General features: G+C 45.0%; 1 protein-coding gene across 1 annotated transcript in view; it reads left to right on the top strand.

Moving 5' to 3' along the window:
• Positions 1–15,903, top strand: part of PKD1L3 (polycystic kidney disease 1-like 3) — a 68,665-nt gene that overhangs the window by 25,440 nt on the left and 27,322 nt on the right. The window contains exons 11-21 of the mRNA XM_014529162.1: positions 131–362; positions 2,524–2,717; positions 5,085–5,315; positions 6,242–6,343; positions 6,613–6,791; positions 9,085–9,231; positions 11,875–12,071; positions 12,606–12,805; positions 13,478–13,637; positions 14,448–14,640; positions 14,730–14,964. Coding sequence (XP_014384648.1) covers positions 131–362; positions 2,524–2,717; positions 5,085–5,315; positions 6,242–6,343; positions 6,613–6,791; positions 9,085–9,231; positions 11,875–12,071; positions 12,606–12,805; positions 13,478–13,637; positions 14,448–14,640; positions 14,730–14,964 — 2,070 coding nt within the window. The remainder of the gene's footprint in view (positions 1–130; positions 363–2,523; positions 2,718–5,084; positions 5,316–6,241; positions 6,344–6,612; positions 6,792–9,084; positions 9,232–11,874; positions 12,072–12,605; positions 12,806–13,477; positions 13,638–14,447; positions 14,641–14,729; positions 14,965–15,903) is intronic.

Below are 15,903 nucleotides of genomic sequence, written 5' to 3'. Positions count from 1 at the left end.
TGTTACCTACTAAATTTCAAAGAGGAAGACTTAGGAAGTTTCATCCCATTATCCCTATAAAGGAGACTGACAGGTGTCAATCAATGGGTCATCTTAAGTTTGAAGAGTGATAAACTGTCTCTCATTCTAGATCATGCTCTGGAGAAACGCAAGCATGGAAACCCACCCCACCAGCGTCAACATGAGCACGGACTATTTTACCATCACAGTGAACGTCACTTCCCTGGAGAAATCCCTGATCGTGTGCATAGAGCCTGAAAGTCCCGTTTCAATGACACTCTACCTGGGGTTCGAGTATCAGCCTAACCACACTTTCTTTCACCTGAACATGACCCTGCCAAAGGCTCAGGTGGAGCAGAAAGGTAAGACCCCTCTCAGGTGTCAGCAGTTGACCACAGCACTTTGCAATGCATGTTTTTCTTTTCTTTTTAAATTAACTTTTTTTTAGATAACTGTATATTCACATGCAATTGTAAGAAATAAAAACAGATCTTATGTACTTGTCACTCAGTTTCTCCTAATGCTAATATCTTGCTTAACTGCAGTGCAATGAGGAAATGACATTGATCCAATGCACTGATCTTATTCAGATACCACTACCTTACAAGCACTCCTGTGTTTGTGTTTAGTCCTATGTACTTTTATCACGTGTATAGATACATGTGACCATAAATAATGCATTTATTTTATTTTATTTTTTAATCCTCAACCAATGATATTTTTCCATTGATATTTAGAGAGCATGGAAGAGAGGGGGAGAGACAGAGAGAGAGAAACATCGATGTGAGAAAGACACATTGATTGGTTGCCTCCTGCACATGCCCCGACCAGGGCCGGGATAGAGCCTGCAACCAATCAAGATATGTGTCTTTGACCAGAATTGAACCCACAATCCTTCATTCCATGTGCTGACGCTCTATCCACTGAGCCAAACTGGCCAGGGCATGAGATTCATTTTTTAAAAGATGGATTGTGTGATAGATAGAAGGATATTTATGTGATAAAACAAATTTAGTAAATGTTAATTATAGAATCTGGTTATGATTTTATGGATGTTCCTGTAAAATTCTCTCAACTTTCTATATGATTGAAAATTTTCATAATAAAACTAGTGGCCCGATGCACAGATTCATGTGCATTGAAAGGAAATTAGGTCGGCCGAGAATTGCCGCTGCCAAGTCACCACAGCTCAGCAGTAAACCAGATTCGGGGCCAACAGTGCCCCAGCAGCAACGTAACCCATGGCCAAAGGTGGAATCGCGTGGCCCCGCGAGGAATCGGGCTCCCTCCTCTCTGGTTCCGGGGTGCATCACCCGAGAACCACTGCTGCCAAGTCACTGCAGCTCGGCAGCTCCTGCGTTGAGCGTCTGCCCCCTGGTGGTCAGTGCGCATCATAGGTACCAGCTGGTCGGACGGTTGGATGGTCAGTTAGCCTTTTATATATAGAGATGTTGAGACTTCTGCAGAAGTAAAGTTCCAGCACAATGGGTCATAATATATCTCAAATGTTATATGTATAGATGAATATGTATATGTAATATATCACTTATATTTCAACTTTATTTCTAATCTTAGGTTTAGATAATGCCTGGAGATATCTCAGTAAGTCTTGGTATAAGATCAGAATGACTATGTTGTAGTTTAGAAAAGTTAATAATTTCTCCTACATGTATAAGTAGTAAAGAATTTCTGAGATATATAAATAGTGCCTGGAATATACTTGACCAAAGAACTTTAAATGTAGTACTGAAAAGTCTTAATAAAGAGCTACCCTTGGCCATAAAAGATGTTGGGGAAAATAATCAGAATGGATAAAGCATGTTGTAGTCTCCCTTGTGACAACCTACCCGTATTGAAGGAGCTTTTTCTGGCTCCCGCATGGGCCTCGCTAACAGACACAGTCACTTTGTAAGTGACCCTTCCCTTTAGATAAAGCCCCTGCGGCAGCAGCTCTCACTGCTGGGTGCCAGCTATGAAGTCAGAACATGCACTCCCTTCTTCTCGCTGATGTTGGCAGTAATCTCATGTCATTTGGAGCTGGGAGACATCTTGGAGATTCTTTCGTTTAGACTCCTTGTTTGAAAGATAAGAAAAGTAGAGATTTGGTGACTTAACAACCACCTGTGACAGAGCCAGGCCTGAAATCAGGCCTCTGGCGTGCGGTCCAGGCTCCGTCCTGGAACCACTCTGCTCCTGTCCTCGCTTTGTCCTTGGGTTTCATCACCCCCTACACCTGGGTCTTCTATCTACTAATAGTGTGTGATGATTTCATTTTTCTAAAACTCTTAATACAGTCTAATTCCTTAGGCCTAAATTTTCATTCATCAAAAGAAGATGGTTTTTTACTGCAACAGGAGTTACCCAGGGCCCTGGATTGTATTACCGGTCATTTTAAAAAGAAATCACTGTCACTCTAAGCTTATTACTTTGTAAAGTAAAATAACAACAGGCCCTTCAGAAGAAAGGGTTAACAGTATTTTTCTCCCACGTGCAATGCAATTAAGCACTCTTCGTCGTTCTCAGATGAGGAGTATACATGGGTGCTGACTCCAGGGAGTTTGCAGCATGGGATCGGCATCTACTACATAACAGCCGTGTTGAATAAAAGCAAAGAGGAGGCTCAGCGGACTCCCACCCTGTTCTCCATCGTCACTGCGCTCACTCAGTGCTATTTTTGGGACAGCCACAACAGCACGTGGAAGAGCGACGGGTGTCAGGTGAGAAGCTGTGCCGCTTCCCCGCCTCTCCTACCTTCGCTGGCATTAAACACGGTGCATCTGTTACCTCAGTTCCCTTCAAAAGCATAGAAGGAGCCGGGTGGCTCAGTGGGTTGGAGCATCACCCCATACACCAAAGGGTTGCAGGTTTGATTCCTTCTCTCTCTCCCTCCTATCCTCCCTTCCATCCCTTGCTTCTTCTCTTCTTCCCTTCCTCCCTTTCCTTCTGTCCCTTCCTCTCTATATAAAAATCCATGAAAAAAATCCATTCTCAGGTGAAGATTTAAAAAATAGAAGGGAAATAAATCAGCTGGAAAGAAGGACGGTGGTGTGTGGTGGGCTGGGCAAGAGTCTCTCTTTGGAGCAGGCCGTGCTTCATATTTGTGATTTCTTTCTCAAGCATTAGTCCACGGTGAACGTGACAGTTCCAGGTAAAATAAGAAAAGCAATATGTGGAAGCTGTTCAAGTCTGCAAGTATTAAACATGTTGTGGGTAAACGGAAATGAACTTCCTGCTAAATAAAAGAGAATTTTTGTACTTAAAAAGAAGCTCGCCCATTCTTGTACCCTCCAGGCCAGGGACAGATTGTCACCTTTGTAATAATGCGGACTCCCAGGTGTCTGCCCACTTCACAGTGACACTACATTTTCACACCAGTGGTTCTGTGAGGTCCTGTCTGCTGCAGATCCTGGTCCACTTGCACAGAGTATGTTGCAAGGTTCTGGAAACCGTGAGGCTGCTATGAGCCATCTGAGAAGGTGTCGCCCGGATTGGGACTAGAAGGAAAGGGGTTCCCCGGACAGCACCCACATCGCTCATGACCTCAAGCAGCGGTTTCTGGAGGATCTGGTGCTGCTTCCCAAGCACATCCTCAAACCGGAAGCTTGTCTGTGAAGATTCTGTTGCCGTAAACCTGGGCAGGTCTGCGATCCTGCGATCCTGCCTCTCTAACGGCTCCCAGGGAGGCAGTGCTGCTGGTCAGGGAAGCCACACTCCAGCAACAGGCTCTCTCCCCTGGCAGAGCAGTGACCCCTGACGGAACAGGCATCAGGATGTGTCTCGCCTCCTTGAAGCCTCCCTAGTGTTTGGCTCTGTGAAGGGAACAGAGCTGCAGAGAACAGATGAGAGTTCCCCCAAGGGCGGAATATAGGTGGGGCGACCAGAACTTAACCTTGTGCCATGCAGCGAAATCAGTCATAATGACACTATTGTAGACTTTTCATCTGCAAGATCACACATGGAATGGGTACCTTCCATTTACTCGCCTAGTAACTTTTTTTAAAATCCTCACCCGAAGATATATTTTTATTGATTTGAGAGAGAAAGGAGGGGAGAGAGAGAGAGAAACATTGATGTGAGAGAGAAACATCGATCGATTACCTACCATTTGCTCTCCAACAAGATCAAACCTGCAACCTAGATATGTGCCCTGACTGGGAACCAATCCACCACCTTTTGGTCTACGGGGACAATGCTCCAAGCAACTGAGCCACTTGGCCAGGGTCCTGGTGACATTTTAAAAAAAATTTATGAGGAAATGTTACAACATATGGAAAATTATAAGGAATAATATAATGAAAGCATGACACACCACTCAGCTTTATTACAGAATTAGCACTTTACTCTATTTAGATGTGTAGAAAGAAGAAGACACTCAGGCATACTCTAAGTGCTCTGTGTATCCTTCACCAATTCCATTCCCTTCCTCCCCACAAAGGGTGACCACCAGCCTGAATTTGGTGTGTTCCTTCTCCCACCGAGTGTTTATTGAGCGCCTGCTATTGAGCATCCCAGCCAGGCCAAGGCCCGGAGCCAGAGGTGCAGTGATGGACAGTGTCCTCATGAGCGTACGTCCCAGTGAGGACACCGGCAGGAGCAGAGACATAAGTGTTGTTTTGGTCTTTGTGCAAATGGCACCAAACTGTACATATCCTCTGTAACTTGGGTTTCCACTCAGCATTTATCCATGTTTATATTCCTTTCCACTGTTGTATAGTATTCCATCCAGTTGCCTCTACTCGTTTCTTTACCTGTTTGTATGTTCTGCCGTTAGTAGACAGACAGGCACTCCTGGTGTTTTATGTTCTAAGCAGTGCTGGCAGGGCATTCTTTTCCATGTCCCCTTGTGCACGTGTGTGAAGTGCCCTGGGCTACACAGTCAGCCCTGGAATTGCCGGACTCAGAGGGTTTGTGCTTCTTCAGCTTCACCAGATGTTGCCAGCGCGCTGTGGGCATTGGTGATACGCATTTACTCCGCCAGCAGCAGTGAATGAGCGACCCAGACATTCTGTTCCTGCTCTGAACTGCCTGTGTTGATGGTTCATGGCTGGCCCTTCGTTAGCGTCAGTGCCTCGATTCTATTCCAGGTTGGGCCACAGAGCACAGTGGTGAGGACCCAGTGCCTCTGTAACCACCTGACCTACTTTGGCAGCGACTTCTTCATAGTGCCCCGGACAGTGAATGTTGAAGACACGATCAAGCTATTCCTGCGCGTGACCAACAACCCTGTTGGGGTGTCCTTACTGGCCAGCCTTTTGGGGTTCTACCTGCTCCTGTTTGTGTGGGCTTGGAGAAAGGATCAGGCAGATATGCAGAAGGTGAGGAGACTTTGATTCCAAAAGTTTTACTACAGCGGCTTGAGTATGTTGAACAAGGTGGGGAAAAAATACCTTCATCCAAAAAGGCAGGTCCTGTGATTCCAGGAGAAATTCAGGTGCAAGTCTTCTTAAATTTCTCTTTATATCTACTCTCTCGAGGCCTAGGAACTTAATTCTTTATATCCTTTTTTTTCTTTTAGCCAAGGTTGAATTCTCATGTGATTCATTTAGGGATAGGCCAAAAGAAAACATGTAGAAAATTTAACTATAACCAAATGCATGTTTATCTCACTTTACACATTGCACATGAAGGTTATATGTAAGCCAAATTATAATTTATTATAATTGCAATATATAAAAAAACCTGTAAGAAACTTTTTTTGAAACAAACAAAAAATGCTTTGATGGCTGCTTGTTCTTAATTTCTATTCTATTTCTTTCTTGCTCTTGTGTTTTCTTACACTTGGAAATTGTAGAATGCACAACATGTTCATTTCTTTGTTGCCATGGGTATAGGATTGCCAGTTTTAGTAAATAAAAATACAGAACACCCAGTTAAATTTGAATTTCACATAAATAGTGAATGCATTTTTGGGGTAAGTATGCCCACAGATTATTCAGTGTTTGTCTGAAATTGAAGTTTAACTGGATGTTTTATATGTTATCTACCTGGGTGGGAGGGAAGTGGAAAGATTGAGAGGCCCAAGACGTGGTTGGTTCTATGACTGTTTCCTTTTAGAGGCATAAACCCTGGCCTTTCCGCCCTCCCCCCTTATCACTTAACCTAGGTCTGCTTACACCTCCCTTCGTGTTCCAGACCATGGCCAGCTCTGCAGCCGTGCATCCTCCTGCTCCCTAGCGGGGGAAGCAGCTCCACGAGCCTGAGTAAGGGTCAGCCCATTTTCTTGGTTCTGCTTTTCCTGCAGGTGAAGGTCACTGTCCTGGCCGATAATGACCCCAGCTCTCGGTGTCGCTACCTTATCCAGGTCTCCACTGGATATCGAAGAAGGGCCTCTACAACAGCTCAGGTTAATGGCACACATGCCCCTCATTCACGGCTCCGGCTCCTACCACGTGAGATACAATACACTCTGCTATCCCGGCGTCCTGTAGCACTTACGGGGGATCCCAGCGGGCTACTTCCTAGTTCTACACTGTGAATCTGAAGAGCCCTCTGTCCTTGTCTCAGATCCCAGAGACCTCATCTCAGTCCAGTGTCTCTGCCTTCATCTTTCTCCTTGGGGATAAACCCAAAGAACCAAATAACCATGTGAGGACTTCCTGTGTCATGTCTCAGGTGGTGGTCACCCTGTATGGGTCAGAGGGACGGAGTGAGCCCCATCACCTCTGGGACGGCCAGAAGGCAGTCTTTGAACGAGGGGGACTGGATGTCTTCCTGCTCGGCACCCGGTCCTCCCTGGGGGGGCTGCACAGCCTCCGGCTCTGGCATGACAACTCGGGTGCCAGCCCTGCCTGGTAAGCGCCTGCCTCACGCTGGCTTGTTGTGGGCTCAGCTTGTCATCGCAGTAAATAACAACAGTCCTTGAGCCAAGAAGTCACAGTTAGATGTACATTTCAAAGCTGTCTGTAAAGAAGAAACCCCCGAAATCAGTGTGGAAATTAACATTATGATTTTTTGTGGATTTAAGAATGATAGATGTTTAATTTTCTTTTATTTTCATTAAATGCTGTCATGGTGTGTACAACAAGTAATCACAAGGAAATATTGCCCCAAAGTACCACAAATTAAAGGTATCTCTAATATGAAATATATATTCAAAGAGTAAATTCAGTAAACAACTATATCCTGAATACTGTGCATTGGGTCAGAACTTCAGGGAAGAGGAAAGGTGGAATTAAGAAGTGGTGTGTGCCTAGGGATGGTCAGTGATGAGTCTGTGCTGGACCCAGATTGTTCTGCATCTCCCTTCAGCAGCACCATGGGAATGAGGGGAGGGGAGGAAGTAGATGGTGAAATGAATTAAGGGTGAAGATTATTGGTTTGTTGGGATTAGGAAAAAATTAGGGAATGAAGTCAAATATCCAAGGCTCGTGTACTCAAGCCTCATTCCTGAATACCGGCCACTCTGAAAAGAGTGTGCAGCTGCCCAAAGTCAGTCTTGCCCTCTAGGCTAGATACACCAGCCACTAGGCCACAAGAGCCTAATAATTTGCTTACTGTTTCCATTCTGATCGGGCATCTACAGATCGGTTTATACACTATCATCTCAGTTTCATTTACAAAGGTGAATAATAAGCACTTGACAAGATGCTCAACTCCGTTAGTCATCAGGAAATGCGAATTAAAACCACAGTGAGATAGCACTAACTAAACACCCAGCAGCATGACTAAAATTAAAAAGTCCAACAAAACCAAGTTTGGGAGAGGGTGGGGCACACTCACAACAGCACTGGTGGGCGTGTAAAATGGTGCAGCCACGTTGGAGAACAGGCTGTCAGTTTCTTACACAGTTAAACATACACTTACCATATGACCCAGACATTTCGCTCCTAGATAAATGAAAAAAATATGTCCTTCAAGACTTATACACGTATATTCATATTTGTTTTATTGTTAGTAGCCCAAAACTGGAAACAACACAAATGCCCATCAGGTGAATAAATAAATAAATAAATGTTAGTATATTCATTCGATGGAATACTACTCACTAACGAAAAGAACAGTCTGCTAATACCTACAACATGGATGAATTCCCATGCTGACTGAAAGAAGCCAGACTGTGCGAATACATACTGTGTGAATCATATATGAAATTCTTTTAAAAAGGAAAACTACAGAGACAGTAAGCAGATCAGAGGTCACCTGGGGCCAGGGGTGAGCCTCTGTTCTGTAAGATAGAGGCAGACGGGATGCCTGTAGAGGTGGCCGGGCACCTCGCATATGGAACCGGGAAGCTTAGAGGACACACACACTGGACTGTTTGTAGGTTACAGGATCCGCATTCTGGTACATGAACTCCCTGAGGAAATGGGATCAGCTCTCGTTTCTCCCTTTAGTTCTTGCCTTGCAATGAGACAGAACCCACTGACAGGGCAAGATTACTTCTTTTTTTAAATTATCTGATTTGTTTTTTATTAAAGTATAATTAACATAAAACATATTAGTTTTAGGTATACAATATAATGATTCACTATTTGTATATTTTGCAAATTGATCACCATAGTAAGTCTAGTAACATCTATCACCATACATAGTTACAGAATTCTTTTTCTTGTGCTGAGAAATTTTAAGATCTACTCTCTTAGAACTTTTTAACATGCAGTACAGTATTATTAACTATAGTTGCCATGTTGTACAATATGTCCCCATGACTTACTTGTTTTATAACTAGAAGTTTGTGCCTTTTGATCCCGTCACCCATTCCCCCCAAATCTCCTACCTTTGGCACCCACCAGTCTGTTCCCCATATCTTTGAGTTTTTTTTGTTGTTTTTTTTTTTTTTTGCTTTTAGATTCCACATATACCTGAAATCATATGGTATTTGTCTTTCTCTGTCTGACTTATTTCACTTAGCATAATGCCCTCAAGGTCCACCCATATTGTTGCAAATGGCAGTTGCATTCTATTTTATGCATGTGTGTGTGTGTGCGCGCGTGTGCGTGTGTGTGTGTGTGTGTGTGTGTGTGTACACCATATTTTTAAACCCATTTATCAATGGACATTTAGGTTGTTTCTATAGATTGCTTCTTAATACAACAACTGAATTGTGCCCCCCTCCCTAACATGGTTATCTTCATTTTACTATAGGTATGTAAACCAGGTAATTGTCAGCGACATGGCAGGTAACAGGAAATGGCATTTCCTATGCAATTGTTGGCTGGCCGAGGACCTTGGAAACTGTGAGCGTGACCGGGTCTTCATACCAGTCTCAAAGGAACAGCTCTTTTCCTTTAGGTATTGTTGGGAAATGATGGTGTCTTACAGGTCTCTGAAGCTCTGTTCATTTTTCATCATTCTTTACTCTTTCTGTTCTTCAGACTGTATAATTTAAATTGACCTATCTTACGTTTACTGATTCTTTCCTCTGCCCACTCAATTATGTTGTGAGCCTCTCTACTGAATTTTTCATTTCACTTAGTGTATTTTTCTTTTTTTTTTTTTTTAAATATTTTATTGATTTTCTACAGAGAAGAAGGGAGAGGGATAGAGAGCCAGAAACATCGATGAGAGAGATCGATCAGCTGCCTCCTGCACACCCCCCACTGGGGATGTGCCTGCAACCAAGGTACATGCCCTTGACCGGAATCGAACCTGGGACCCCTGAGTCCGCAGGCCGATGCTCTATCCACTGAGCCAAACCGGTTCGGCACTTAGTGTATTTTTCAACTGCGGACTTGCTACTCAGTTCTTTTTACAAAATAATTTATCTTTATTGATATTTTTATTTGGCAAAATATTCTCATTTACTTTCCTTTAGTTCTTTAGACATAGTTTCCTTTAGTTCTTTGAACACACTTAAAATGACTTGAAGTCTTTGTCTAGTAAATCCAATGTTGTGGCTTCCTCGAGGGCAATCTGAGGAAGAGGGTGTCTCTAGCTTTACAACCTGGAAATGTAAGTAAATTTGCCCCAAAGAGAATCACTGTCTCTATTTTTCCAGGGCTGTCTGCTTATACCTAGATTCCTTATAAGATAGTCCAGGAGCAAATATTTTATGAATGCCTACATGTGACGTATTCATGGAGAATTGCCTCCAACACTGCCTTTGTTGTTGTGTCAGTCTTTTGTCAGGCTGGCTGTTATTCTTTTCAAGGAGACTCCCATTTCTCTCTTTCATATTTTACCTTTATTCTTGATGTTCCAAATTTTATCATAATTCTTTTTACTATGGATTCATTTTTTTAATCCTGTTTGGTACTCAGAAGGTACATTTACCATGTTTTTATTATGGTAAAGTACACTTAACATAGAATGTACTTTTAATATGCAAAATCACATCTTCAATTCTGAAATATTCTCAGATGTCACTTCTGAAAATATTGTTCATCTGACATTCTCTTACTCTCTGTTGGAGCCTCAAACTATCCTCCATGGTGTTTGTTTAATATATGTGTGTGTGTGTGTGTGTGTGTGTGTGTGTGTGAGAGTGTGTGTGTACTAGAGGCCCGGTGCACGAAATCCATGCATGGGTAGGTTCCCTAGGCCTGGCCAGTGATCAGGGCCTATTGGGGCCTACGGCTACCGACCAGGACCTCCCTTCATTCCGCACTGACATGGTGGTCAGCGCACGTCATAGTGAGCGATCGAACTCCCGGTCTCCCGGTCGAACTCCCAAGTGGACACTGCATATTAGCTTTTTATATAGAGAGATGTTTTATTTTGGAGAGGAAGGGAGAGGGAGAGAGAGAGATAGAAACATCAATGATGAGAAAAAAATCATTGATCAGCTGCCTCCTGCACATCCCCTACTGGGGATTGAGCCCACAACCCGGGCATGTGCCCTGACTGGTAATTGAACACTGATCTCCTGGTTCATGGGTCAACACTTAAATACTGAACCACACTGGCCGGGCAACATTAGATTTTTTTATGTGGTGAGGAATTTTGAGTTGTATATTCATTTCCAGTGTTATATTATTAAATCTCAATCTCTATTTCCACTCTTACTCTGCCTCGTAGCTTTTCTGACGTTTCAATCCAATCCTCACATCTCTAGAACTAGGCCTTATTACAGCATTTTGGAGCTCCTATTCCTCAGTGAAATCAGTGCAACGAGGGTTATTACAGATCTCGTCATGAAGCGCTGGGTCCCTTGGCTCATTGCTGGTCTTGGGGCTGCCCTCTTTCGCCCACACTCTGCTGTCCACGTGTAGCTCTGTGGCATGTTGTTCTGTAGTTTCCTTTCATAAGCTCCAGCTCAGCCCTGGCTTCAGGCAGTGGAGATGGCTCAGCTCTCCCTTTCCCAGTCTATGAAACACGTAGTCCCGTTTCCCTGCAAGTGCCAGCCTCCCCCTGTGTCCTGCCTTCTCTCAGACCTGGAGCCCGTCAGCCCGTGGCTTCTTCCCCTGGTTTCTCACTCCGTTCCTCCCTCAGAGATGTGTATTTTGTTTGGAAGCCCAGCTAATATTTTGGTTCTTTCTTTTTACATCTTCTTTACAGTTCCTCCACCTTTGGAGTAGAGAATGTGCTCAGAATATGACTTTAGCAAACTATCTTGAGTGCAAACCTAACGCAAACTTTTTAAAAGTAAAAATATTTATCAAAACGCTTTAAAGAAATAAGCAAATATATTTTGAAGACTAAAAAATAAATTTTTAGGTGAAACAAAAAAAGCAAAAGCAAAAACTCTTAAAAAGCTAAAGCAACAGTTTTTAATTTTAAAATCTCAAACCACAGAAATTAACTTTACCCTCAAAACCTTTTTATCCTAAAATAACAAAAGAATCATGCTATCAGTCATGTGACAGCGCCTTCACGGAGGTGTGAGTCGTGGCGGAGTTGTTGCTATGCAGCTGGTTGCCAGGCAAGCCTCCCCTTCGTCCAGGGCACTTTCAAAATGCAACCTCATGTCTCTCCTGTTGTCATTTGTGTTCTCAGACACCTGTTCTCCTCCATGATCGTGGAGAAGCTCACCCAGGATTCTCTGTGGCTCTCGGTGGCCACTCGCCATCCCTGGGACCAGTTTACGAGAGCCCAGCGGCTCACGAGCTGCATGACCCTCCTGCTCTGCAACATGGTCACCAGCCTCATGTTCTGGAGGATGAACGGCCCCCCTACCCACAGAGACGAGCAAGGTTTGGCTGGGTCCTGTGGCTGTTGCTCCCGGCGTGTAACCCTTTCCTCTGCTTCACTCTCCTACTCTCCCTACTCCTACAGCCTCCTGTGCCTTCATTTCTTCCCTCTGCTGCCTAACGTTAGGGTACGCTAGCACGTCTCACTGTTCCCAGCCACTAGCAAGTGAAGCAGCCTTAGGAACCCATCAGGATCCACACTGCCATATCTTCTCCTTAGACCAGTAGTTCTCAACCTTGGCTGCACATTAGAATCACCTGGGAATCTTTTTAAAATCCTGATTTCTGGGCCTCATCCTCCGGAAATTCTGTTTCTTTGTTACTAATGTTGTGGCCTCACCCCATAACAAAGACACAGAATTTCCGGAGGATGGGGCCCAGAAGTCAGGATTTTAAAAAGATTCCCGGGTGATTCTAATGTGCAGCCAAGGTTGAGAACCACTGCCTTAGATAATCGCAGTGAAACTGCTAAGCAAAGACTCACACCTGGGAGAGGGGCTGCTGAGGAGCGAGGTTAACGTAAAGCTTTTCTTCCAGTGGGTCCGTGTGCCGTGACCTGGTCCGAACTGCTTGTCAGCATCCAAACTGCCGTCATCCTCTTCCCAGTCAACCTCGTCATAGGGCGGCTCTTCCCACTGAGTCAGCCCCAGGAGCCTCTGCCCCCCTCGGCTCCCCGGCAGGCCTCCTGCCTCTCAGATGCGTCTTCTGAGCCTCTCTCGGCCTCAGAGGCCGTGGAGGTAAGTCTGTGTGGAATTCTACAGGTAAACGCCTGCTTCCTCTCCCCATGTGCTAGAAGAGACCAGGGAAGAGGCTCTCGGGTCTTATTAACCCTGTCAGCTTTCTCCTAGGTCCTGCCCCCTGGGTTATGATCCACGGGCCGCTGATTTTCCTCCTGGCTCTGAGGCTCCATGGGAGTGCAGAATGTGCCGCTCTGGGCTTGTTTTAGCTTCTGATGTTTGGTCAAACTGTCCCTTCTTTCATTCTATAGTCTCTCATGAAACTAGGTGGGGTTTTTTTAAGTTTTTAAAAATACCTTTTCATTGATTTTAGAGAGAGGAAGGGAGAGGGAGAGATAGAAACATCAATCATGAGAGAGAATCATTGGTTGGCTGCCTCCTGCATGCCCCAAACTGGGGATCAAGCCTGCAACCTGGTCATGTGCCCTGACCTCCTGGTTCACAGGTCAATGCTCAACCACTGAGCCACACCAGCTGGGCATGAAACTATTTTTGAAGCTCCTGGGAGATGACTTATTTTTTAAAAAGCAGAGACAAAATGAGAACGTGAGGTTCTTCGCACTAAGGATATGCTCCTCTGAGTAGAGACGGCGGCGCTGCCACCTGTCGTCACTACCATCCCTGGGTTGATGTCACACAGCCTGACTCTTCTCATCTTGGTTCTACATTCAGGAGCTGAAGGAAACGGTGGGGTTTCTGCTCAGGAGAGACCCGGGCCTCCTCTCAGAACATGAACCATCCTCGTGGGGTTCCTACTGCGTGAGCCAGCTGGTGGCGCTGTTATCCAGCCTGATTCGTTCTCACCTGGAGGCAGCACCCTGCGGGGCAAGTGGTAAGGCCGCAGGTTTAGTACCAACTTCTCCTCTCCTCCCGCTCCCTTCACTGCTTACCTGTCAGCATCACAGCAGGCACCGTACAGCCTTCTGCTTGTTTGAATTTCCTTAGGCTTTTCATAGAGAGCTGATGCTTTGATCCCTCAGTGATACAAAGTAAAGGATTAAGGAAAAACCCACAGAAGTGTTTCCTGTGTGAGACCCTGTATGCCATCTGCTTTGTAGAGACTGTTGAAACTTGTCCTTCTTTTTCTGCCGTGGGGTGGTGAGATTAGGCAATCTGTGGGTTCCCGAATATAGGTTGGGCCTCCTGGGCACTTAGCTAGTACAGTCACATGTGCTGCAGTTCTGGTGGAAAAGCTCAATCAGGTTATTTTTATTTTTATTGATTTCAGAAAGGAAGGGGGAGAGAGAGATAGAAAATCAATGATGAGAGAGAATCATTGATCGGCTGCCTCCTGCACGCCCCCCACTGGAGATCAAACCCACAACCCGGGCATGTGCCCTGACCGGGAGTCAAACCGTGACCTCCTGGTTCCTAGGTCAACACTCAACCACTGAGCCATGCCGACCAGGCTCAGTCAGGTTTTGAAGTCTCTAGATCACAGTGTGGAATTATACAAGTTGTTAGAAAGTTACCGCTGTGCTCAGAGAAGACACTATACAGTAGTGTGGGTGTTGGGTGCAATCTCCACTCCCTGGGAAGTTTAACCTCATCATCAGTTAATGACTTGCTCACCTCCGACAGTTGGTGCTAGTTACTGAAACCCTCCACTTACTAACAATGTCAACCTGGCATCTATTGTCAGTGGCTGCTGAAAACCACCGTCATCTCCGCTGCTACCTGCTCAGGGTTCTGCAGAGGCTGCGGTCGCACTTGAGCACCTTGGGTCCCACCCAGTTCGACCAGCCTGGCGACCTCCTGGGTGCAGCCAGCCACCTGCAGAAGCTCCAGGAGCTCCTGGAGACACACATCCTTCCCGCAGAGCCAGGGCCCGCCGGGTAATCGCCGCACCTGCCTCTCGTTACCCCGTGACCCCGCCTCCCCAGCTGTTGGCTATGAGGTTGTTACTTCGCCTTCTCCTCTTAAGGGAGGCAACCAGTTTCCCCATCCTGAGCCCAGAAGGAGGGCGGAGGTCCACCGCGGATGGTCTCTCCAGGTGGTTGGCTCCCATCTGCTGGCTCCTGCTGGGCGCCACTAGCCTGGCCGCGGCCTTTTTCACAGCACTGTACAGCCTGGAACTGAGCAGGGACCAGGCCACCAGCTGGCTCATCTCTATGATCTTATCGGTGCTTCAGAACGTCTTCATCATCCAGCCAGTGAAGGTACGTGGTGACGGGCCGCCCGCATGGAGGAGCCGCTGCAGTTGCGGGGCGCTTGGGAAACTGAGGTCCGTGGGTGCCGCCCAGGCTGCCCAATGGTCAGACAACTGGGCAAAAAAAAGACAGCCCCCAAAAAGAGATGGGGAGAGTGAAATTATAAGGAATGTGTGTGGAATAGTCCCAGAAAAGCTAACAAGAACTGATAGACTAGTAGAAATATAGCAGAGAAAGCCTGGGAGTTACAGGGGGGAAGTAAAAAAGTCAATTGAGAACAAACTATTCAGGGGAAAAAGTACTTTTTAAAAATGTTTAATTAAAGAAAATGTCAAAACCACACAAAAGTGTGTAGAGAATAGTGTAGTGATTCCTAAAGTTGTTTCAAATAGCTTCAACCGTTACCAATTTATGGCCAATCTTGTTTCCTCTATTTTGAGGGGAAAATAGCACCAGACTTCACATTTTATCTGTAAATATTTGCCTGAATATTTCTAAAAGATAAGGACTCTTTTTAAAAAATATAAACCCTTATCACACCTAAATAAATTAGCAATAATTTCTTAATATCCACACAACAATATAAATGTACTAACACTACTAAACTATACACTTTAAGAAGGTTAAGGTGGCAGGTTGCTTATGTGTATTTTACCACAATTTTAAAAAAAATGCAGTGTTCAGATTTTACCAGTTGTCTCATAAATTTTTCTGTTTAATTTAAATCAAGATCCATGTGTTGTTAGTTGCTGTGTCTACTTACTTTTAATACTTATCTACAGCCCCTCCAGCACCCCCCTGTGTTCTTGCTGTTTCTCACTGTATTTGTTGAAGAAAGCAGGTGTGTGTCCTGTCCAGTTTCCAGGATCTGGGGAAGGGGTCCTCAAACTATGGCCCGTGGGCCACATGCAAATACAAATATTGTATTTGTTCCCGTTTTGTTTTTTT

This window comes from Myotis brandtii, unplaced genomic scaffold (genome assembly GCF_000412655.1).
Source record: "Myotis brandtii unplaced genomic scaffold, ASM41265v1 scaffold670, whole genome shotgun sequence".
NCBI classification, from domain to species: domain Eukaryota; kingdom Metazoa; phylum Chordata; class Mammalia; order Chiroptera; family Vespertilionidae; genus Myotis; species Myotis brandtii.
The sequence above is the reverse complement of the archived record's forward strand: the minus strand, read 5'-3'. Positions and strand labels throughout refer to the sequence as shown.